The 25,940-nt window shown below is 38.0% G+C and overlaps 2 protein-coding genes across 7 annotated transcripts in view; one reads left to right on the top strand and one right to left on the bottom strand.

Annotated features, from left to right (window-relative positions):
* Positions 1-16,050, top strand: part of LOC120714458 (cingulin-like protein 1) — a 56,484-nt gene extending 40,434 nt beyond the window's left edge. For 2 of the 5 annotated variants that reach the window (XM_040000683.1, XM_040000684.1), the window contains exons 7-24: positions 3,175-3,678; positions 4,875-5,168; positions 5,666-5,707; positions 6,264-6,359; positions 6,641-6,796; positions 6,878-6,979; positions 7,515-7,573; positions 7,758-7,905; positions 8,008-8,112; positions 9,198-9,350; positions 9,834-10,001; positions 10,129-10,302; positions 11,694-11,783; positions 11,882-11,965; positions 12,290-12,408; positions 12,521-12,629; positions 13,150-13,313; positions 13,507-16,050. In XM_040000683.1, coding sequence (XP_039856617.1) covers positions 3,175-3,678; positions 4,875-5,168; positions 5,666-5,707; positions 6,264-6,359; positions 6,641-6,796; positions 6,878-6,979; positions 7,515-7,573; positions 7,758-7,905; positions 8,008-8,112; positions 9,198-9,350; positions 9,834-10,001; positions 10,129-10,302; positions 11,694-11,783; positions 11,882-11,965; positions 12,290-12,408; positions 12,521-12,629; positions 13,150-13,313; positions 13,507-13,618 — 2,679 coding nt within the window. In that variant the 3' untranslated portion in view covers positions 13,619-16,050. The remainder of the gene's footprint in view (positions 1-3,174; positions 3,679-4,874; positions 5,169-5,665; positions 5,708-6,263; positions 6,360-6,640; positions 6,797-6,877; positions 6,980-7,514; positions 7,574-7,757; positions 7,906-8,007; positions 8,113-9,197; positions 9,351-9,833; positions 10,002-10,128; positions 10,303-11,693; positions 11,784-11,881; positions 11,966-12,289; positions 12,409-12,520; positions 12,630-13,149; positions 13,314-13,506) is intronic. The other 3 variants (XM_040000686.1, XM_040000687.1, XM_040000685.1) reach the window with 3 other exon arrangements.
* An 814-nt stretch (positions 16,051-16,864) lies between these two features.
* Positions 16,865-25,940, bottom strand: part of LOC120714461 (ras-related protein Rab-27B-like) — an 83,732-nt gene continuing 74,656 nt past the window's right edge. For both annotated transcript variants that reach the window (XM_040000692.1, XM_040000693.1), the window contains exon 6: positions 16,865-24,264. In XM_040000692.1, coding sequence (XP_039856626.1) covers positions 24,078-24,264 — 187 coding nt within the window. In that variant the 3' untranslated portion in view covers positions 16,865-24,077. The remainder of the gene's footprint in view (positions 24,265-25,940) is intronic.

Here is a 25,940-nt window from a genome sequence, read left to right as displayed (position 1 = left end):
TCAATATTAGGGCACCCCCCCCCTCCAAAAAAAAAGAGAAAAACCCCCAAAACAAAACAAACAAAAAAAACACTGAATTGAGATGATCAGTGGTTTTAATGTTGTGGCTGATCAGTGTAGGTTCGAGGACTTGAACCCATTCAGTGTTAACCTGAAGCCATTTATTAGATGGCTGCTCCTCCCTGAGCCTGGTTTTACAAGAGGTTTCTTCCTGTTAAAAGGGATTTTTCCTTCCCACTCTCGCCAAGTGCTCGCTCATAGGGTCTATTTGATTGCTGGGGTTTTCTCTATATTATTGTACGATCTTTACCTTACAATGTAAAGCACCTTAAGGGCACTACTATTGTGATTTGGTGCTACATAAATGAAACTGTTTATCCATTCAAAGTCATCCACTTACTGAAAATAAACTACAAAAGCCCTCCTACTGTAATCAGGGTCTCTCATTGTCACAAAAGCACAGCACCTGCTTTTTGATGATACACTTGAGCAGAAAAGCTCCTGTGTCCGCTGAACTTTGAATTCTGGAGAAAAGCCCCGATCACTTCTGCTGCATCAAGCCTCATCGGCAAGGTATTCACTGTATTTCCCAGAGTGCATTGCTGCCTTATATCTGGGTCAGATAGTGCACAGCTCTGCGCCATATGTCTGTACTGTAGTGAGGCCACAGGGAATGGAGGACCCGTGTGTGTGTGTGTGTGTGTGTGTGTGTGTGTGTGTGTGTGTGTGTGTGTGTGTGTGTGTGTGTGTGTGTGTGTGTGTGTGTCCGGGACTTTAGGGAATTTGTGGTTTTCCTGAATGAAGCTCTGTCTGCCTGTCTTTGTTTTTCCTCTGTCTTCTAACATGAGCACAATTCAGCTTCCAGTTCCCGTGTTGATTTTATATACTGTAGGTTTTACATGTAGGTGCCAGCTTATCACAAAAATTTATGACCCAAATAAACCTCAGGTTCAGCTGCAATAATTTATTTTTTTTCCCACTGTTACAACCGACTGAAAACCCGGCCACTGGTAAAGAGTGTGCCAGGGACAGCTGGATGTGTGTGCAGCTTCATGGTTTTCCATATTGAAATGAACCAAATAGATTTGGTTGGGTAATCTAAAGTAAAAGCACTGCATTGTGCCTTTGTGAGGGACCAGCTCATTAAGCACTCGTATGGGTTGATGCCCCTGGGAAACAACCTTTGATGCCTAAAATTTGTTCAGTATCTGCCAAAAATATACAGACGTATTCCGCACAATGTGCAATAAATATAATAGCCTTTTTTCTACTGCAAATAAAACAGCTTGTTTCAGACAGCAGATGAACTGAGGGTCTTGATCAAAGCTCAGTATGAGATAAAGAATATTATGAACTGTGAACCAAAGCTGTGAAACTGGAACTTGCATTACAAGGTCTACTTTAAGTTGCAGTTTACGCACATGTTTGGGATTTCTTCTGCTGTGTTTTATATTTTATGCTGAAATTCAATTCAAATACTTTCTTAACTCACTATATATTCTTAGCAAAACGACCCCAACAGTTTTAAACATTTAAAATTAATATGCAGCATGAAAGTAAATTATGAGTATATCTAAAAGATTCAAATGTTTTTATTGAACAGACGTGTCCTGTGATGCCCTCAATTGGGCTCATAAAAAGTTGTCAAGCTCTGGATTATTGCCATCACCATAGTAATGTTATGTACAGGACATAAAGACACAAGCACAGCAATGCATACACGTTCTCACATTCACTGCATTCACTGTCTTCTCACACCGCAAGTCCACACTGAGCACGTTCACCTCACAGGGCAAAAATAATAACATTAAAATCATCAGCTCAGAGCTAATCCCTCCACGGCCTGTAAACATTTTAATACCACAGTGATTAGCAGTGATCCTAAACCCTAGACAGACACCCATCCACCCTCCCTCCTTCTCAGGCCAGGGCTTCTCTCCCACCCCAGCTTCAGCTCACAGTCCTCGGGGGAGGCGGGCAGGCGAGTCCCTGGATTAAGGCCACTCGGTGCTTTGGACCCTTGAACCTTGAAAGTTAAACCCCTGGATGCTTGCCACTTCATTTCTCTAAGTGGCACCATCCTTCTTGTTATGATTGTTAATTAAAGTTGGATTTATTCAAGTGGCTTTTTGGCATAAAAGGAAAAATCCTGACATTTTCTGTTCTTCTTCTCCTTTTTTTTTTTTTAAAGCAAGAGCTGAGCAGATTTTTGAATTTAAGTCCCTGTTGCTGTCCCTTTGTTTATTTACCTATCTACCGTTACATTTCTGTGTGAGAAAGTCAGATGTTGTGATACGAGGTGGGAGTGTAGGGTAGGGCTTTTTTTTGTTGTTGTTGTTCAGATGAGCGAGCAGATGTTGCAGTTTCTCAAGAGGGATTTATGTCAGGATAGGAACACACTTTCCCACACACACACACACACACACACACACACACACACACACACACACACACACACACAAACATACGTTCACACACGCTGGGATTCATGTCATTATGTATGCATTTCATCAGTCAACAACATCGATGCACTGTAAAGACATGGGCCAGAGAGAGAAAAACACATTATTAAAATAATGCTTTAAAAATAAACTTAAAGTGATGGTATGTATTTGATGCTAACCATTCTTTGGAGGGTTTTTCTCCTACTTCTTGTAACCACTTTCTAGACTAAGTAACACTTTGTTACAGCTGCTTATATGAACATAGCATTAAAGTCTCAAAAATGATGCTTTAAACCTGCATTCTTTCCAGTGACCGGCAGGGGGCAAAAGGGAATAAATCTGATTATATACAAGTCTATGACAAAATGAGTCTACTGTTCCCCTGACATATGACCTTGGTAAACACTTTCCTACTGAGTTCATAATGACAATCAGTAGCTTCAAGCCCCATTTAACACAACATAATTTTCATTTTGTAAAATGTGGACCCATAAATCGAGTAAACATCATCCAAGCAGGTTATATTTATCTTTATTGCCCTACATGTCAAGCAACAAGTGCCCACTTGTTCTCAGTCAGAGCCACACCCCTCGCTTGAACTAGTGATGATTTACATGGTCTAACCTGTGTTAAATTTATATTGCCAGTCATTTAAGCCACCATCAACTGGGTGTTCAGACACTTCTTAACAGTTTTTTTAGGGATCTGTTATTGTGTTCACCTCTTTCAGCACACACCCGAGTCGTCTTCCGTACAATCACCACTTAGTCCTCAGCAGACTACCACCAAAGAAGAGTCACAGCAATCCAAGAGAGCCAGTTATAAGAGACCAGTAGGCCTGACTCGCAATTCAGTGCAACGAGCTGGCAGCATCAAAGACCTGATTACTAGGTTCTCAGGTCCGGATCACCAGGTCTCACCTTCCGGTTCTCCACAGAGCCCTATTATGGGAGCTGAACGAGTCCAAAAGTCGGCTTCGATGGAGGCTCTGGAATCTTCAAAGTCAAGTCCATCCACACCGATCAGTGCCAGTCAAGATGGAAGTTCTATTCCCAGCATCAATGTGACTCCACCCTTCAAGGAAACCATTCAGAATGGAGTTGGACCAGTTCAGAAAGGTTCCAGAACTACTCAGATAACATCAAGAATCAATTTTCCACCAGGGGACGGTGCTGAGTCCAGAAGCCAAACAAACACTGGTAGAGACTCAGTGGCTGACTCTGGAATGGGATCGGTAAGAGACCGAAACAAAAAAATACTCCTGACCGGCAGTTTTGATGTCCTTGCATGAACAAAAAGCTCTGCAGCTACACTGCGTGAAGATGGCATGACTGCATGGCATTGCAGGTTTACTTAAACGCATTTCTTGCATGAAAAAAGCTGCATCCTCAAACTGCATGACAAACTCGAACGCATGAAAACAGCAACGTTTTAAGCATACTAATCAAAATGGCCTAAAACTCACTGACATATCTAACAAACTTTGTCTTCAATTGTCTTCGTTTTTTGTGCATGAAAACCTATTAAAACCCATTAAATGTTTACATTCAGTTTGCTTGCACTTCTCTTGAATTCATATTTTCACTTTTGCCCAAATTTACCTTTTAGCTAGGTGCTTTTGAGCATGTGTATTTGGAAATGGGAAGGCTTTGAGGTAAATAGCAGGTAATCTAAATGAACCCCTGGGCAAGTGTTTAAGCCAACGCCAACCATAGAAATCAAAGAACAAGTATGTTCTTTAAGGTTAGCAGTAATTTCAACATATAATAACGTAGTAATTAACAATTTATTTGATAGAATTGTGTTTCAGGCTGTATGTTGTTAAGTACAGTAAACTCCATCTTTGATACCAAACAGCAGACAGAGGGAACACGCAATGAGCTGCTGAGCATAGTGAAGTCTTTCTTTAGTTGGTGGAGGCAAAGCAGAGTTTAAAAAAAAAAAAGGATTCAAAACCTAAAGCTGTTTGGGAACATTATAATAATATATCAGCACTGTGTTCTTTTTGCCCTCTAGTGCTCAGAAAACCATAAGTCTCCCTTTAAAGAAATGTCAGTTAGAACCGGGATGAAATAGCAGAAAAGATAGTATCTTGGTGTTAATTGCATAAAATTAATACAGTGAGCCAAGTTTGTTTCTATTTATGCACATTTTTTCCCAGAAGTCAAATCAGTTTGCCATAGTGTCTTTCAAAATGATACATTTTGCCATCTCTTCTGTCATTTTACCTTCCCGTGCCATATATTTATTTTCTCTCTGCTGTCAATTGGTGACAACATCATCACATGCTCTGTTAATTCATCCTTCATCCGTCAGTTCTTTATGTTTTCTAACTGGGTGCATTCGTGTTTATATGCTGACTGATTTCGCCCCCTCCGACAGATTCATCCAGGTTTTTCATTCCTCATTTTTCACCTTCTGTCCCTCCAGGAGTCAGAACTGGATTCACACAAGCAGCTGGACAGCCCATCAGAGGAGGAACCCTCCACGCCCAAAGCAACGATAATCAGCCAGAACCCGAAATATCAGCTGTACCTCAACAACGATCTGAAGACCAACGGGTTCAGTGGCAGAGATGCAGATGGTCCAGGAAGCGGCGGAGGATCAATCGGGGAGAATGGCCCCAGGATATCCCGATGGGAGACCACCCGGATTGGGGCGAACCATTACAAAGGGTCCCTGGAGTGTTTGGCCTCACGAGATTGGGACACTATGTCTGACAGGGTGGGTGATTCAGACCATGTGTTCTGTCTGTATATATGCGTATGATTCAAGATCGCTTTTAGAAAAATTAGATGGCGCCTTACTTCCAGAGTAAAAGCATCAGTTATTAAACAGTGCCCTCTCCTGGAAGAACTCAGCTTTTAGCTTCTTAATTCCAGTTCACAGCAGACATGATCATTTCACTGAGAAAAATGAAAACAGACACTTCTAGAAAACATTTAAAGTTTAGTGTTTGAGTCATTTAGAGCCAAAGTAATTCAAAAAGGTAACATTTACATTATTACATATTATTTATATCCAAATATCTTACAGAAAACTAGTTTTATAATCCGTTAGTAGATTCCGATCATATCAAGATTCCTCATTGAATGTTTCAAACTGAATTGCTTTAAATTTAAATAAGTGCACATTTAAGCGAGTGAGGTTCACACAGTATTGCCATTTTTAATATTTGATCCTTTATGTAGCATTAATAAAATAAATCTTTTCCTTTGCAGCCATTGACACGTGCCCAGTCCTGGATGAATCTCAAAAAACAGGTCTAATACCGGCTGTTCTGTTTATCACAGAATTCAATGAAGGCAACCTTGCATGTCCTCTCTGCACCAAATCAAATCTAATCACCTCGTTTGTCTGACTCAAAAAGCAAAAATATCAAAAAGAGAGGCTTAATGCAAAGCTAACCCTCTCTTTTTGATGTGAAATGATACCATTGTTTATCGTATGCATAATAATTAAGGACACAATGATTTGTAATTTTACAGCCCGGAACATTACCATCCTGTTAAAGTACTGTAGGTACTGTAGCATTAATGGATGTTTTTGTAGCATCTGTTACTGGTATGAATGTGAATACCAGTATAGAAAACTTGTTTCAGTCTTCACGTTTGTTACTTTAACAGGATTGCAGCACACGTCTAATAAACGCAGCTGCTTTACAGCACACGCCCACCTTTGTTCATTTTATGTTGATGTGAGGAAGGCAATCGTGGCTGTATCTGCACTTCTGAATTCACATTTTGCTCTGAGATCCTTGAGCTTTGTCTTCTTTAAGTCTCTACATTTTTGACTTTTTGACTTTGACTTTTTTTACAGATGGGTGTCGTTGACAGCCCCCCCAGAGTATTTAACAGTCCATACTCCCAAGCCACCTCTTTGGACTACAACCCCCCTTATCGAATGTCTGAAAAGGTTTGTAAGTTGACCCCCCTTTAATTTTGAAACCACTTCATTTATACAATGTCTTGAAATGCACTAAAGTTACATTTCTTTCCTAAAATACAGCAGATTCACAGCATGTGTACTTGGCAAAAAGCTTTTAAAGAGTGCCAATAAACCAAATGTTTCTTTTAAACTGTTGCAGGAAATAGTTTGCATTGGTTTCTGCATAATTAATGATTTGACCAGGATGTGGAGTCACAGCAGGCTACTGACCCTCCTCTGTTCGCCTCCCCTCTTTTCTCCATGTTCAGGGTAAACTGTCTCCTGCCACCTCTGAGATGAACCTGTACACCTATAACAGTCGCAGCACGAGTCCGGTGGGCATACAGACACCGACCCTCATCTCCCCCCGCCCCCGTTTCTCCACCTACGACACTCTGAGGAGGAGGACGGAGGTCAACAACATGGTACGTGTTTACTGACACACACAGCACATACTCTGACTTCCACACTTTGTAATGGGTTTCTGTACATTTTTCTTGCTACAGGTGGTGCCCACACACTACAGCATGCGCTCTTCCACTCTGGCAGCACCCAATAAAAAAGACTACATAGCAGAACTGACCAAACAGCTGGACACCATACAGAGAGTAAGCCCCGTTTCACTTCTTGTGGATTCAGTCGCCTGGGAGAAAAAAAAAAAAAAAAAAAAAAAAGTATAGATTCAAATTAAAACAAATTAACATTAAACAAATGTCTGAGAAATGCAGACTTATAGCATGGGTACCTGACCAAAAAACTCTCAAAGAGTGCCAGTTAGGCTCATTTAACTTTTATTTATCCTGTTATGGGCCCTTTGCGCAGCCCTTTATCCACTGTTTGAAGCAAGCCACTTTCCCTCCCTTCCTTTCCCCCTTAAGTGGCTTTTTTCCTGATTGGCTGCCCCTCTTAAACAGAAGGTTTGAGGAGTAGGTGGGAGTCCATGAATCCTCTCTTCATGATGTCACAAATCTGTTGAATACTGTTCAGCACGAGTCTGATTTGGACCAGATTCACCAGATTTATCAGATTAATGAATTGGAGAGCACCAAACAGGACACAAAACAATCCACTGTGTGAGGAACATTTAGCTCCTGGCGGTTTGTAGAAAACTAGATTTTTGATGTGGTGTGTTGTCTCTTCCAGCGCAACCAGTTCCTGGAGGCAGAGAGTGTGGAGATGGAGAAGGAGAGGAACCAGATCAGGTCGGGCATGTGTGGTTTTTCTGTAGTTGTACTCGAAGTCAGCACACTGTTAGCTAACCGGGGGCCGTGTACTTGTGACTTTAAAATTAAGCTTTTAGCCTCATGTTATTTCTTTCTTTTCTTTTCTTTTTTTTAAGTGTATTAAGTCTATTTCAATTTGTTCTTGTCTAAACTGTCTGTGAAGGTTTGAGATGCGCGGCCTGCTGGTGAACAATGAGGACCTGCTGAGAACAAACACACAGCTGAACAACGAGCTGAAGCGGCTGAGGGAGCAGATGATAGAGATGGAGAGAGAGAATCAGTCCGTGGGGGAGCGGTTCAGAGAGATGGAGGTGTGACTTTTTTTTTTTTTTTTTAAAGATAAAAGGATGCATAGAAGTGATTTGTAGTAGTATAAATGTTTGGATGGGTGACACTTGTGTTGTGCTACGCAGATTGAGGTGAAGCAAGCCAGAGAGGTGATGGTGGAGGCCAACACTCAGGAGTACGCCTTCAACTTCCTTGAGCAGTCGCTCAAAAATCGGATCCAGGATGCTGAGGTATGCAAAGTTAGATGGAAGCAGCTAAAAATTTTTTTTTTTTTTTTTAAAAGATCACATTAAAACCTGAGGAGGAACTCGCACCAAAATAATCTAGATAGATAAAAAGGCAAAGGAAAACTGGATTATGGGGTGTACCATATCTTTAAAGTGATTTCCACTCATCCAGATATCCAAAGATGTAATTTACAATTTCTTTGTATTTTTTTAACCACTTTCTCTAACTATGGTCACAGAGCAGGGAGGGGGGGACTCGGGGTACACCCCTGTCTTACTCTTTAGTAGGGGTGGGGGAAAAAATCGATACTGTGTAGTATCGTGATATTTTGTTTGCAATAGTATCGATACGGGCAGCAGATCGTGATATTTTGTTATGCAATTTTGTAGGACTGGAACATGCTCTCTTCAGAGCATGTGATCAGCTTTTTCTGAGAGAATCCTGACTTCCTCACGTCCAAATGTGTTTAACTTTTTTTTGGCAGCAATAACATGTTTTATTTTAATTACGTTAAAACTTTTTTTATTTAATGTAACATTATATTTGTTTTATTGACTTCAAATTCTTCAGTTGCTGAAGGGGCGTGCATAGGTTCGACAAATTGCATAGGTTTAGGATAGCTATAATTGTACCAGATGGTTGCATTCAGTTAAGTTGGACTAGACTGTAATACAAACCGTTCAGTTTGTCAGCAATAAAACTGACTGAAATGAGAGAAAGACTGAGTGCGAGACTTTATTAGATAAAATGAATATTGATAAAGTTTATCTTTTATGTACAGAATCTGAATATCGCAAAATATTTTTTAAAAATTGCAATAATATTGTATCGTGCATTAAGTATTGTGATAATATCGTATCGTGGGATGTATGGTGATTCCCACCTCTACTCTTTAGTATAACACAGCACACAGAATGCCAAGAATCCTTAATGACATTCAGTGATAATCCAGTTTAGCCAGTATCCAGCTTGGTTTTATTTGTCAGTGAGGGACTAGATCATCTATGTTACTGCACATTCAGACCAGTAAGAGACATTTTTCTCTTTTACAAAGAAGCTGAACTTTATGCATGTTTTTTGTTTTCAGGAAAATCTGGACAAGCAGACGCAACACGCTCAGACTCTGGCTGAGAAGTTGTGGCTGGCAGAGAGGCAGCTGGAAGACGTGGAGAGTGACAAAGAAAGCAAAGACAAGAAGCTGTCTGACCTCAGCAACACCATCCTCAGGCTGGAGACAGAGGTACGGACATAGACACTGAGGCGATGAGCAGCAATCACCTCAGAATTAGATTTATTTAGAAATTCTCTGAAAAGAACCAAATAAATTGTCATCACTGAAAAACCTGACAACCCAAAGCAGTGATTCCAAAGCATAAACTGCACCCCCTGGTGCAGCATCATTTACAGTAACATAAAGTATGTGCAGAAAAGGCTTTTAATTTTCTTTTCCTTTTTAAATGGAGTTGAAATTGCCATCAGATTTTTCAATCAAATTAAAAAAGCAGTACAAAGCATATTATTCTTCATTTCTCCAGCACTATGAGAGCAGTAAAATCTTTCTTGTGCCTCCATGTGGAAAAGGACTCTTAAATTAAAGCGAAAACATTTAAATGTGTTAACCAATTAGATCTTTAAGAAATGTTTGTAGTGAGAATGTGTTTTTTTTTCTATTACTACAAATACAAACTGTATTAAACTGTAATAAGTTTATATCCATTTCCAGCTGGGTGAGGCCATGGCGGCATCCACTCAGGCTAACGCAGAGATGAACCTGCAGCAAAAGCTGCGTGAGGATGCCCAGATGAGGTTGGACGAGCTGGAGGAGTCCCTGCTGGAGAAGGAACAGGAAGTGCAGAAACTGCAGACCCTCGTGACCAAACTGCAGGGAGAGGTATGTTGTAGCGTTTGAGCTTCAGCTGTACTTTGAGACATAGTGGCCTAATAGAGAATAACAGCTGTGGAAACCTTTGGAGTACCCACAGCCTCAGGACCTGTGTGTTTTCTGTATGTGCGTGTAGGTCTCTGGTAAGCTGTTCGATAGAGAGCGTTCGCTGGAGGAGGAGATTCAGCTGAGAGAGAGGCTTCAGCTGCAATGTAAGCAGGCAGAAAGGACTGTGGACGACCTCACCATGGAGCTGCACAGCACGAACCAAACCAGAGACGACCTGGCCAAACAGCTCAAACTGGCTCAGGTACAGTAAATAGTCTGAGGCGAGGCAAGAGGGTTACACTGCATCTTTACACCAGGTACTTTATTGAATGTGATCAAAGAAACAGTCAGAAACATTTCTAGGTTTTTGTATAAGATGACATTCACAACCTCAGCAAAACCATAGAGACCACCTAGCTGCCATGGATTGTTATGCTCACAAATTTAAGTTTGAAAAATTCAGCCTTCAGCATCATAAAGGAATAATCTTGATTTCAGCTTTGATTTACCATCCATGTCAAAAACATTTGGTCATTGGAGGGAAATTGTCTTGAATTTGGGGCGACAGCTTTTAGCCATTGCTACTGTGCCTCCTTATTAACGTTCGCCTGTGCCATGCTCTTTGGCGGGATGTTGTGGATCCTTGCAAGAGAAATGTGGCCTACACAACTCTAGTTTTCAGAAACTCATTTAGCTGAAGGTTTCTGTCTAATTTCAGATTTGGAAAAAAAAAATCCCAACTCATATTCAGAGAATGTCACCCCCTGCTGTTGCTGTTTTTAGATTGGCGCTGTCATAGACAGCTATCTGTGTGGGCCAGACGACAGCCCACATTAGCCTCATTGACTCTTTATCTAATCATCATGTCTTGCCCTTCACCTTAATTTGCTGAATGAGTCAACAAACATTCATCGTTTCAAGGGTAGAAAGCTAATTACCTGCTCAACAGCAGCACACTTTTCTTCAAGCTGTCAAACCGCTTCACATAAAATTATTTATTTTCAATACTGAAAGAGGAAGAAATGTGAGGGGAAATTTGATATTTTTTCCCTAATACCCTTACTTTGCATGTGGTGCCCACATTTAAAGCTTCAATAAAAACAGCTGCTAATCGAACTGATTGTAGTTAATAATCAACAGGAAGAAAAGTCTGATTTTCAGCAGCAGATTAATACACATTTGGTTTGTCTAACTGATTCCAGATAAACTACTATATGTGTGTTTTATATACAGCATGTCAGGCTTTTATACACACGTGTTAAAGGTTACATCCATTGTTGGTTTTAGTCCTTTCTTGTGTTTTTGCCATCACCAAATTCCTGAACATTTCACCATATTTGGATCATGTGACATCCAAAGTGTCTTTGTGTGCATGACCTAATGAGTCAAACAGAGATGTCCACTTGAGTTAATCATTCATGCAAACCATCAGAGTTTGGGGTTAATGGGGTATTAATTATGCAAATCCCGTTTAGCAATCAGCATGCTACAGTGATTCCATAATCCTGTATATACGTCACGTCACCATTTCTGAAGATGCTTAACCTGTTCCGTTTTCAAAAATAACCTGAGTGTCAGACATTTTAAAGAGTGACCTCACAGGCTGTTTGAGAGGGATTCAGATCAGAAGTTTACTTATTTTTAAACTTTCAGGAGAAGCTAATCGACCTAGAGAGCGATCTGGAGGAGCTGCATGACAGCGAGCAGAGATGGGCCGCCAAGCAAAAGAGAGCCATCGATCAGGTAGATGCGCTGGGAACAGGAAGCGTATCAACTGAAAACTATTCGTATAGAACTGATTTGATTGGTTATTGACACACTTTTTGTGTTTTGACCTCCAGACCGAGCAGCTGCAGCTGAAGCTGATTCAGGAGAAAGATTTGAACGAGCAGCTGGAAGTTGAGAAAGTGTCAATGGAAAGACAGGTAATCTGTGTGGGCTTATTTCTAGTCTTTTTATGCATGTGATAAGTGTTTGGGCCTTAAATTCAGAAGCCAATATTATATTATATGCATTTCAATAGAATATATTTACTTTTTCTTAAGCAGAACATTTCATAGATAAAACAAAAACTTGCCATCACTTTGTGGACAAAAAGACGAATCAGATCTTATTAGTGTCATCTCTAAAAGAAACACTTATAGCTGCCATGATTTCCTTGTATTTAGACATTTTTATACACAAAACAATGTAAATAAAAGGAGACTTTTTTTCTGTGTTTTGAGTACTAATAAAGTGTGTTTGTGTAGCTGCGTCAGCTTCGTCTGGAGGTGGAGGAACTGCGGAGCAACAGAGTACAGGAGGATGTCATCTCTAAGACGGAGATCAGAGTCAAGGAACTGGAGAACTCACTGAGGGTTGAGGAGAGGTCAGTTAAAGATCTTCTCTGTGACCGAGGACAGCCTGCAGACTTTGCAGGAGTACCTGCACGTGTTAAATGGCTTTTTGCTGTTACACTACAAGTGTGTGTTTCTGTGCAGGAACAAAGCAACTCTGACAAACACCAACAGTAAGCTGGAGAGGAAGATCAACGAGCTGAGTGATCAGATGGAGGAGGAGCACCGGATAGCTACTGAACAGAAAGACCTGGTAATACAGACACACATTTGTACAAACCTATAAAACAGCATTTCTGTCTCAGACACCCCCAAGTGGAAAGTGTGTGTTAGCTGAAATATCCAAAGCTTCAATACTACTAATTCTTAAATCACAGATTATTATTATCATCATCATCATCATCATCATCATCATCATCAGCATCAGCAGCAGCAGCAGCAGCAATTTCCATCCTTCTACTACTTTATTTTTACTAACCTTATATTGTATTTTAAGTTATAACTTCAACTAGTTTTTTCTCTCTGGGATCTACTCACTATTTGGATGTATATTTGATTTCCTTTTATGAACTTTTTTTTTTTTTTTTTTTTAGATAATCATAGAAACAAACTTCCCCCGCACTCTTTTTCCTTTTCTAATGGGACGTATTTGTATGGTGAATTGTTGACTGATTGACCCACATAATGGATTAACAAACTGTGCTAAAGCGGCAAATGTTTTTATGTCGTGTACACTAACCAGATGATCTGATAATCTGTGATCTGTTCTCCAGATGACCCAGAGGATCCGCTCTCTGAAGCGCCAGCTGAATGAGGCCGAGGAGGAGGCAAGCAGGAAGGAGGCACAGTACCGGCACACCCAGAGAGAGCTGACTGAGGAGAGGGAGACAACCAGCCGCCTACAGAAGCAGCTGCTTGACCAGCACCTGCAGACCAAGTATGAACTGTACTGCATGCATGCATATGGACTGTTGATAGCTCATAATGCATAACAGCTACTTGACACTTGTATTTTCTTTCATGATTTCTCACCTTGCAGATTTCGTTTTTTTTAAACCTCCTTACATATGTTTACGTACCCTCTCATAATTTTGATTGCAAACTAATAAAGCTTCATCTGTATCCCTCAGGCGTAAGGAGACCATGACAATCCGTCAGACTCTGGATAACCTGAGGTTGGACCTGAGTGACGACGACGATGATCTGACACTGGAACATAGTACAAATGTCACCAAAGTCTAAAAACCCCCTCACTCTAAATTCCCTCAGTGGGAACCGTGTATAACCAAATGAGAAGATTTCTTTTTCCTTCCAGGCTTTATTGTTTGTTTGTTTTTAAACAGGAAATATCTACAGGATAGTCACTCTTTAATACCATCAGGAAAATTACATTTCTGAAAATCTGAAAGGACAAAACAATCCTGCATGTAAATGCACCACAAGTCCTGTACTTTACTGTGTTAGCGCTGTTGTGCTAAACGCTGAAATGCATTTTTTTCCCCTTTACATGCTCTCCGTGTGTGCTAAAGTGTGATTCTCTGCCCACATTTTAACCCTCTCAGGCTCAAATTAAACTTTTTGTTGCTAATGCACAACCAAGTCCTGCAGTAGTACTTCTGAGTAAAAAAAAAAACTCATAAAATATGTATGTGGGGTAATCAGGTTGTTAGTTCTTAACTGTTGCAAATCTGCAACGCCTTGAGAGGGTTAAATGTTAATTCAAAGGGTAGTAACTGTTGTTTGTCTTACCTGGGAGTGGCCCAGTGAAAACCATTTCTCAAGCGTCTCCTAAATAGCTTGTGGAGTTGATCAGGAAGAAATTCAACAGTCTAAAGTGAACGACAGAATCACCTGGTGGACTTTCTGCCTCCCTGTTCTCCTTAAAGCCACAATCTGCTCGTTTGCCAAAGAAAATAAACCTACAGGAGTTTGCTGCAGAGACATGTTGACACTTATACTGCAAAAGATGTAACTGCTGTGACACCACCCACCTATCATTCAGAGCAGTCACACCCTTAAACAAACTTGCTTTAAATTTTAATAAGTTATGCTAGTTGCAAGTTATGCAAAAAAAAAAAAAAAAAGTTTTAAACTCATTTCTGAGGGAAAGCCAGTCCCAAATGGCTATTTGAGGAAATATTATTGTTTAGAGTACTGACATAATAGGAATTTGATTAAAGGTGTAGTTTTGAATCCATTTGTTCCACCCAACTCAAGTCTTTTAGAATGAGCTTTAAACCAGTAAATGTTCTAAATTATCCAGGTGCACAAATGTTCTAAAGACTTCTGGTGATGATGGGAAAGAGGACTTTTTCAGTTCAGATCTCAGAACGCAAATAATGATTCAAAGAATCAGAGCTCTCCAGTCTCTCAGCTTTTGTATTATTTGATGGCTCTTTAATGGCAGTTCTTTCCTAAAGAGGGTTTTTTCTACATTCATACATGCAGTATTTGGATTTTGACATATTAGAAGAAATAGCAAGATAAATCTGGTACATGTGAGGGATCTGTAAGTAACTGTGTAATTCAAATCAAAGCCAATTAAGCAATTATTTATATGAAGAGTGTGTGTGTGTGTGTGTGTGTGTGTGTGTGTGTGTGTGTTAGTTATGTTTGAGATTTTCTTTTTTTTTTTTAATCATTTCTTAGTGGGGAAAAGTTTTTATTTTATAGAAAACAAATACAGGAGGACTTCAGAGTTGAGTTTTGGGTATTTTGGGGGGTTTGCTGCTGTATAGATATGACCTATTGTGCATCCTGCATGTTGTACCTGTACATGAGATAAGCGTCAAGGCTAAGACTTATTTCAAAAAGAGGACAAAACGAATGAGGAGTTTACTCTGGCCATTTTTAAACATGTAAAAATGTGTCGTATTGAGGAGGGAACAAAGATTACGTATGCAGAAATGAGTTGGATTCACAAAAGAAAATCCTTTTTTCCTAGGATTACCTCAACTACTTTCTAATTTATATAAAAAGTCAAGATTCTGTTATGAGACAGGAAATCAGAACTTTAACCCAATGTTTCCTTTGCACACTAGCTGAAAAAATACAACATTCTGATCTCGTAACTTACCTTTGTAATTTTATAGTAATGCATTTTTTTCTTTTGTGAATGCAATCTTCATTCATGTATGTAATCTGATTTTAGTTTAATATTCTGCATAATTTTATTTGGAGGATAGTTGTTTTGTTTTTTAAGAAAACCAAGCATTCAGACAAAAACAAACTAGATTGTTGAATTAAAATCAAGAGTGGAATATTAAGCATTTTTGACAGTCATTCTCAGATATCGGTAATATGCAAAAAGTAGTTTGAAGGATGTCTGTTAGAAATATATTAAAAGCTAATATTCACACAGTTTTAATTCCCTGCTATGTTTACATTTTTTATGTTTTTAGCTTGTTTGGAAAGAGGAGTTTAAATCACAAGTTTTGTCTAGGTTGCTATATCTCAGCTATATTAACTACACTACTGCATTTTTTTTTTTTTCCTCATAGCAAAAGAAAAAGAGGGTATCTACAGAAATGTAAAAAGAAACTAAATATGCTGACTTATTTTTGTAACTATACTTCACATGGTTCCACTATTCTTGGGTATTTATTTTTCCACATTTTCTCTTTTGGTGAGAAGTTTCTTACTATAAGATAAAATAAATTCTTCTGCACTGTGAATTTGAGTTGTTCTTTTTTTGCGCTGTTTTTGAGAAGTAAATGACTTTATGGCCTTTTCTGAGGAGAAGTTACTAAAAATATAACCAACTGCACAATAACAGAGCTCAGGATTAAATTTGATGTAATGTTGTTCTGCATTAGTCAATGAAATACAAAAAACTATACTTTTGTCAACATGCTTTTCAAATATAAAATACATAGGAAAACAACCAAAAAAAAAAACAAAAACAAAAACAAAAAAAACAACCTATTAGCCTGCTACTAACCAACATTTTATTTTCATGTAGCTGACTTCAAATGTGCTTTGTCATATTTTCTAGTTTGTGTAGGTAATAAGTAAAGTGGCCGATGTTTTTAAACAGTTAAATATTAATTACACATTTATTAGCACTGAATTACAAGAGCATTACCCATGTAATGTTGAACAAAAAAAAAAAAAAAAAAAAAAAAAAAAAAAACTACAACCACCTGAATGGTAGGTTCTGCCATTGCATGATTTACCATTATGAAGCTACAGATTGCAAGATTGCTGGTACAGTTTTAGAAATCTTGTAAGTCTTGTAACCTTTTCTTTATAGGCTAGACATTTCTATGCTTATAAGTGACGAAAGAAAGAAAGAAGTAGTCTTTACTTCAAGGAAATATAAACAAGTTCACCAAACTGAGGACTTCCAGCTTCTCCCCCTCAAAGAAGCTCAGTGATATCTATGAGGATGCGATTCACAAAGCATTAACAAACTCCTATTTGTATCAATTAACCTAGCATGACTACACACAAGCAGAAGTACAAAACAAAGACAAAAACATCAGAAAGTTATTATAGTACTAAGTTCATTTTTAATCAGCTCTCAAGTTGCAAAGTCAATCAATCTATAACAAATGCTTCGGCTAGATAAAATGCAAACAACTGACAAAGATACTCATCAATACATACACGTTCAGTTCCGGCTTATTACACTCTCAAAACCTTTTTGCTTTTTTTTTGTTTGTTCCTTTTTACATTTTATAACTATTACAAACAAAACTAGCATCTGTGTCAAAGGCAACACAAGTAAAATCATGACAAAAGAAAATGAATCACAAAAAAAAAAAAAAAATTCTCAAAGTTTTGGTCAAATGTTCAGGCAGGTTTGGTTATTTCACCATAAAATCTTGATTTTGGTCTGATAGTCAACACCACGGCAGGGCATTCCTGTCCAGAAGACTCAATGACTGGACTGACTTTGGGTTTTGTTTTGTTTGTTGTTGTGAGGAACAAGGTTTTCCTGAAATGGAAGCAGCATTGAGTATTGCATAAGAATAACACAACTATTTTCCTAAGTCAAAGAGTTATCACATTATATTTTTTGCTTTTTGTGATTACTACTGACTCAGAACAGGACCTACTTTGCGCCACAGTCACATAGGGGTTGCATTTAAAACTAACTTTGTGACAAATAAATTGTCTGTTATGAGAACACAATACAGGAAATTGTGTAATTGTTCTTTTTGTATGCTTTTGTTCACTCACGTAGGCAATTTGCCAAAAAAGACAATGCACAACAGACAAGGTTAAAGATCACTGGGCGCATTATGGTCTTTAGATATTATAACAATATGTGACACAGCACACGAAACAGCCAAGCAATCAGGAACAGCAAGACTTTCCAATATTTCACATTTGCTATCTTAACTTGACCGTCTGCAACTATCTCTGAAAACTATGTTGGGGGAAAAGTCATTTACTGAACAGTTTCTGATGAATAAGCAGCAAATAAACAATGCACTACTTTGCTGAAAATCCTCATCCAGCAGACCCCTGCTCATTTTAGCCACACACTCTTTGGGTATGTAACCTAACCCAGGGAGTGAATGAAATGTGCCACCTTAATGATGCTGACAGCTTTTCTGTACCTGGCCTGTGGTGACACTGCTCTGCCGAGTGTGGTGAGAACAGTTTCTTGTGAACCTAGTGGAGTTTTTGAATTCAGGTTAATGATTTCCAAAAGAGTATATATCCATCAAAGTCATACAAACTACATGAAAAGACTGACACATGAAATCTATTTTCAAACATCAACTTGGAGGAACATTTTAAACTTTAGCTGGATTATGCTGCATCACACACTGTTATAATTTATCAAGCTTTGGAGCACTTCTGAAAGTTTTTTTTTTTTCCATGGGGAAAGAGATGTGTTTAAAAAAAAACAAAAGGCAGAAAATGTAAACTTGGTAGAATAAGTACAGTCAAGACATAGTCACATTCCCACAGGCAAAATTCAGAGAAGTGTATATAATAGGCCAATCACATCTGCTTCCACAAGATAAAAATGCATATATATAAGTTTAATTCGTGAGCAATTTATCAAGGAAACTAAAATATTAACATAAATGTGCAATGATAAATGTATTTGCAACTTCCTCCTCCAGACAGAAACACCACACCGTGGTTGGTATCAGATACCTTTATAATGCATCTTAGCTGACTATAAGACGCAGTGGCCATCTGTATCAAGTCGCAGCTGACATGTCGGGGGGAAAAAAAAAAAAACAAAAAAAAAAACTGGATAAAACCAACAAATGTTTTGCAGCTCCTGCATCAGAAACACTGAACAGGTCAATCCGTTCTCATACTGTCAAACATGCTGACAGTGCAACAAACACACAGGCATCGATACACACATTGAAAACTGAACGAACGAGTACAAACCGCAGGCATCAGAGAGAATTCACACACAGGAGATCCAAAAATAAAAGCTCTTAGAGGTACTTAGATTGATTTGTTGTTTTGATAAATCTGACATACACAAAAAACCCCAAAACATCTGACTTCTGTTCTCTTTTGCCTCTGATTTATAATCTATAATCAATAATGCATTAAAATATTCAGTAGCTCACAAACTTTACAGAGGATCAGACAGAAGAGTTATTATAACAGGCACAACATGACCGCAAACAGTGTAAACTTTCAAAGTGAATTCAAAAACAACACTTAAGACACGATAGGTTCATGGAGAAAATGACGGTCAAAAACAGCAAGAGATGGACGGAAGATTTAAATTTTTTTTTTTTTAAATTAAAAAAAAAAAAAAAAAAAGGGGGGGGGGGGGGGGACTGAAATGAAGACATGAAGAAGGGTTCAGGTGAAAACCGACAATTTGTCCTAGAAGATTGTCACAATTAAAGGCATTGGTTGAGGAAAATTCTTGCCCATTTGGAGATGTGTTCAGATCTCAAATACAAAGACTTTTAGTGTTAATCTCTTTGACCCGAGCTGCGATTTTGACATTGTAAAGTTGATCAATATTGAAGCAATTTGCCTAACTTTAGTCCTAATAAGTTGCATGTCATCTAGTTAAAGTAGTTAAGCAACTGCATGTCATGTTTTGCCTCATAATTCATTTTCATCAATTTCTTTCAACAAAAACTTGACATGACTATGTTAAAAACTGACACTCACAGAGAACTCACAATTATGCAGCATGGTACGGAGCTTTTTAGCCTCTTTCAGCTTTAGTTTTGGTTTTACGGCACGTTTACTACCCGGTTTGGTCTTGCTGCTCTGGCCAGCCCAAACAATTTCACCAAACGGCAGACAGGCAAAAAACAAAGACACAAACATTAAACAGCCACAAATCCAGTTTAATTTATGGAGGAGACTCAACCAGAGCTGAGAGGAAGGTGAACAATGGAGTAAAGAATTACAACTCCTGTCTACATGCGCTAGGTGTGTAATCTGGCTACTGACTGCTAACATGCAAGGACTGCCACTCGATCTTCTCCCCTCTAGTGGCTCAATGATAGACTTCTGCTAAAACATCACTCGCTTTATGAATAAAAGGTGGGCCAGAGTAAACTAATAACCACACATTTACTTATTTCGTTTTACTGAGGTTTCTCTTCCAACTATACTTTTAGACATAAGTGGCTTGTACATTATAACTATTTTACCCATACAAACAACGTCTGCATAATTTGCAACCAAAATAAAAGAAAACACCTGTAGAAAACATACACAATGCTGCAAACCAGCCTACAGAAAGACAGAATTTTCTGCCAAGTAACTGGGAGACAGAGTCAACGCTTCATACTATCAGCAAATTATTGTTGAACATCTAAAAATCAAATATACTGTAAGTAGCACTTCAATATGGCACTGAAATCAGTTGTTGGAAAATTAATATGTTTAGCTGTCAAGAAAACTAAAGTAACAAATATTTATTTGAAAAAAAATGTTATTTAACACACTGTCAGATTCAATTTGTGGTTAAAATTTTAAGCTATATGCACTTGTTTCTTTGCTTGTTATAGTGTTATGTGTATGTATTTATTGTAACTTCTGCTGCCCTGTTGGCCAGGTCTCTCATGAAAGAGATTTTAATCTTAATGAGATGTTTACCTAAATGAATAAAGGAAAATGATAATAAATATACTTCTTCCTAATGACCCATTGGTTAAGCCCTGGTCTTTGATTTGCTTTGAATGACAGCCTACAGTAAACCCAGCACGCTACAGCTATATTCCCCCACAAGTTGGAACAGCTTTGAACTTTCTCAGCTGGTTCACTGATGCACAAAAATCAACATTTATCAGCAGCCAATCAAATCTTTTTTCCCTCAATATTCTTTCATCACATAAGGTGTTACTTGATTTATGGAAAACTGTGAGCTGCACTTTAAACACACACACACACAAAAAAAAAAAAACCCAAAAAGAAATCACTGACTCAAAGATGAAATTGACATTTTAATATAGTGGATTTTGTAATTAGCATCTAAATACATGCCACTGTTGTCGTGTTTCAGGTGCACAAACATAGGCTTTTCCTGTCCTCAGTGAGTTAAAACGTTGTGATCAAGTAAAAAAAAAAAAAAAAACTAAGCCAAAAAATAAAAAATAAATGCAAAACTGTAGAGGCTTCAAAAATACTTCACTTTTTACACGCTTTTGTTGGATTACATTTATACATTTCCTGATTAATCTAAACTTAATAACACAATGACAACATGTTTTTGCCCAATAAAAAAAAAAAAAAAAAGTTTTGGAAGAAAACCCATCTACTAAGTGCTTCTACCACAGGCTGAGACATCCAGTCATCCTTCAGCATACCATGAATCAATGAACTAAAGAACAGAGCCATTGCAATGCTGGAAAAGCTTCAGGGCAAGTCACTGTTGGTTCTTAAGTGGCCAAGCCAAAATTTTAATCCATCAGAACATCTTTTGAGAGGCACAAAGAAGACACTTCCCATCCAATCTGTAGATGCTTGAAGATGCAGATTAGCTCAGATGAATTGGATAAACCACCCAAATCCAGGTTGAAGAGATTTAACAAAGACAGCTCAAAGCTGAAATTAGTAAAACCAAAGTTTCTGGATTTTTTGTTTTTATGCTTTGAGCACAAAAATACTAAAACAATGAAAAAGTAAATCAATATAAAAGCAGCTTCTTAAATTAAATTTAATTAGATTAGATGAAGTAACACAGGAACGTGGGATGTAAAGAACAGAACAAAAACAGGACAACAGAAATAACTACATATGTCTCACATGTACTGTAAAATAAATAACTGGTCAACATATAATCTAACATTAGTCATGGACAGAATTAGAGCCCAGAGCCATATTGGAGTTTCTCTGATTATCTGATGTAAAGATGTGAAAAAGTCAAAATCAAAAATCAGCTGCACTGAAGATCTCATGTCACCTGATAAAGCTAATTCTGCATTTTACTCCCATTCTATCCTGTTATTATTATTTTTGTGATTAGAAAGGATTTATTCAGAGAGCTTGGATGTTGATTTGTTGCTGTTTTTTGTTTAGGACATGTTTTACTCTCTGGAAAGACAACTTTATTTTGAGCTTTTTAAGTAAATGGTAGAAAGTTAGAACGACAATGTGCCTCCCGAACATCTAACAGCACAGCTGGACCGTCTCCAACAAGGTCTGCCTGACTACAGTGGAATAATGCTTCAAAGGTCAAGGCAGTAGGTCACTTTGGAACAACACATCTATGCTGATAAACACTATTAAAATGATCAATATGCAATTGTTTTTTTCCTTTATTGCACATGTGTCATGCTATACCCATACAAGTCCTATAATAAAGATGGCATTCTTTCCAAAGGCCAACAATAGGCTGAGATTTCTGTTTCTGTAGAAGTAAAGAAAACGGCCCTCTGTCTGCATGTCTGTCAACATTTTGCTACAGAGTTTATCAAGTCAGTTGGTCATTTCGGGTCACACCGTCTAAAACGTTAAGTTTATTTTGTATATTCTGGTCAATCTGTATGTCAGAAAGGAGGATTATCCAGGATATGCTCACTATGGCTTACTTTGGCTCCACTACATCTGGTTTCACAATGCCAAAATCACTCATTTTGAGGCTTCAAAACAAGTAGCTATGCCCATCTTTTATAGCGTTGATGGCATCAGCCATCTGAAAAAACTGTCTCTTAATTAATAATTTGGAAATGGAAACAAATATATAAAATCTAGCCAAAAAAAACCCTTTTCTAATGATATTAGGAGTCCTTAGCAGACTAGGATATATCTAAACTTATCAAATGCTAATATTTGATATGAGAAGGTGGAAAATGCCAGTATTTGTGGTCTTCTACTTCAGTGAAAACCTCAAGTTTGCCATGTAAAACCAGGTGATGTGGCTTAACAAAAAATAATAATAAACCCCCGCCCACCCCACAAAAAAAAAAACTTTAAATGAAAAACGTTAAAGTTGGTAGAACACTGAAAAACAAACAAACAAACAAAAAAAAAAACAACTGACAATGTAGGAGTGTTTAAATAGATTTTTTCTGATTGTGGTCAGAAAGTAAACGTTAAGAATCACCAACAGTAGGAACATGATACATCATCTGCTTGGATGGTGCTCACTACCAAGCTAGCAGACGGCATCATTTTTAAAATATTATTGATGTCACATGCTGTATGCTGTTTGGTTGTTTTTGTGTGGTAAATTTGTGTCTTCATTGTAAAAGAATGAAATATAATATATGGTCACAAACAATTGAGGTCAAATGCTATACCCTTTATTAAGCGTGCAACTTTCTATAATCTATATAGGACAATACTACCTGTAAACAAAATTAGTGACAATGGAAAAAAGTACATGTTTCTGATACCATACTGCATGAGAGGGTACTATCTGATGTTACCTAGAGAAAGAAACAAAAGAAGCCAGCAGTGGGTGATTTTATTTTATGTTATGCTGCACTATAAATTTTTTATTTTATTAACAAAATGAAAAAGCATTTTGCATTTTTTAGCAAATGTCTGCCATGTCTAAACCTGACAAAAAAAAAAAATGTAAAAATCAAAAAGTTACTAAATGTGGCTCATATGGGTACAGCATAGGACACTTTGTGAAACGGGGAGAAAAAAACAATTATAAATAACAGAGGAATTAAACCACATCAGTCACACAATTTCTCACTGTGATCCAGGAGCAAACACTTTAGGAGAGGACCAATACTGATTAAAAACAAAAGTTAAGTCCCCCTCATTTTGCAGTCATAAATAGATAGATCAACATATAAAGAGTCCAAATTAAACTTTTAAATGTGTCTTTTTGACTGTTTAGGTCCGTTAAATCATTCAAAGCACTTGCGAGCAGTTAAATTGGGAGCGTGCAGAGCCTATTCCCAGGGTGCATGTTTTTAACTAGGCACATTATGCGTCTGACAGTGATGAAACTGTCCCCTCCTGTTTTAATTTCCTCCTAAAGGCAGACCAACAGAGACTGTATTACCGTAAGAGTCCATTAGAGGGGGATAGAGTTCTTTCATTGTCAGAATGACATTAGGGAGGACAAGTAAGCATAAAGGGAGGAAAAGAACCAAAATGGGAGGAAAAGAACCAAAATAGGAGAACATGGCTAAATGTTAGCTTTAAAGAGCACAGGGGTGATGAAACAATGAAGAGACATGCTATCAAAAATGACAAGGATAAAGTAAACAGAGGAAGGAATGTGGTGAGAAGAAGGACAGACGACAGAGCAGCACTGACTGGTTGTCCTGTATCGCCTCTTCATCTAACATGCACATTTCTTAGCAATCGGCTGTGCATCACCAAGCTTTGTGGCCCCGTTCCCATTGGCAGGCTCGGCAGGGGGTTTGTCGACGCACTGCTCCATCCTCTTCATGACCAGGTCCAACAGCGTTAGAACCGCCTTGTCCACATCTGCTCCTGTCGCTGCACTCGTCTCAAAGTACGGGATCCTGCAAAGAACAAATCTGCAACTTAAACCAATGTTTTTCCAAATGCACCTCACTTGTTCACTTTCCCTTACTTTGTATTTGTGTTATTTTCAACCATCATGAATTAAAAAAAAACATTTTTTTTTAAACTGGTCGAAAGGCTGAGGAAGATTTTGAAGTATAACCTGTGGACTATGCATTTTGCATTGAGTAAATTAATGAGCTAAAATAATGTGAATACTGAGTATATCAAGCATGTATTCAGTGATAAGTTCTTGTACTTGTAACCATATGGTAGAAAAGTGCAGGTGTGAAGACCGAAACAACTTTAAAGACCCATTAATCTGCTAACTGTCTGAAACAGGACCAATCCAGAGAGACAGTGTCGTTCAGAAGCATCTGATCAACAGAACTTTACAGGAATAAATTCTACGCTGGACAACAGAACTGCAGAAAGACTAGTTTGCAATTCTAGATATCTGCTAACTGTGATATGCATTAAAAAACTTGAAGTGTGTGCTTTACATATGATAATGTTTGGCTTATTGTCAGTTTATTATGGGCATCTGGGGGAGATGTCATGTGCTACTGTATTCCTAAGTATGTTTAACAACTTCAGGTGGTTAACCAAAGCTGGAAAACACTTGAAGGCTTGAAGTGGTTAGTTTAACCATCTATACGAGCACATTTAGGATCTGCAATTTTTGCTATACTTGCATCAACAAAGCTTTTTAGGTTTACTCGTTTATGTCAGAACTTACTTATATTACTTCCGTGAGCAAAACTTTGTGGGTTTTTACCTCATCTAACAGGAAGTCATCTGTTGTTACAGAAAAACCGTGTACCATCTATTCATAAACATGCAATGTTGATGATCATAATAATCCTAACAATAATATTCTATAAAAGAAAATTATCAATGCTAACAAAATAAAGTATTTATATCAATCATACATGATGTACAAAAGTGAGTGTTGTTTTCGGCCAAAGCCCCACATGTTTCTGAGCCACATTAATGTTATTTTAATGCAATAGAGCAGAACAGAGGTGTAAAACAGGTGGTTATTACAAGATATATATGAGATATGGAGTTATGCAACATCAAAAATCACTATTACGTATTTGCTTTTCTTATTCTCTATCACGTCATATTTACATAATGTGTTCTAAAGCCTGTCAAATATTAATGTGGATCAGATCTGAAGCACATCGGAACATTACAGTATGTTAATTTAAGTGTCAGATTTTAATTGTGCAAATTGTTTCTTGCCTGCATGTGGCTGAGAGATGCACACCTTCCTTTTACTTTTATAAATACCTGCAGCCATACCCGTAACGTAGGACAAAGTGTTTATTGTATTAGTAGCTTGAGGACACGTGGAGGGGTAAGGATCCAACTGTACAAGGTCAAGCATGGAAACAGTGTCAATTGAAACTTAAGTTAATGCAGTATTTCTCCTAGATAAATAAACATCAAGTCTATATGCACACACTAAATACTGTTAAGTATAAGTGCAAGATATAGTTGTAATTGTAAATACCTTAAGTGTCCATTGATATGAAAACAGCTGCTTAGTTTCTACAAGACGCTAAGGAAACAACTTTTGTTTTTTAATTATAGCCATCATGTTTTTAGGGTAATACCGAGGCCAGAAGCTCTTTTCTGAAAGTCAGACGAGAAGTTGCCACCGTGTGCT

This window comes from Simochromis diagramma, unplaced genomic scaffold (genome assembly GCF_900408965.1).
Source record: "Simochromis diagramma unplaced genomic scaffold, fSimDia1.1 OVJJ01000596.1, whole genome shotgun sequence".
NCBI classification, from domain to species: domain Eukaryota; kingdom Metazoa; phylum Chordata; class Actinopteri; order Cichliformes; family Cichlidae; genus Simochromis; species Simochromis diagramma.
Note: the sequence above shows the minus strand (reverse complement) of the source record. Positions and strands in the feature narration are given on the sequence as shown.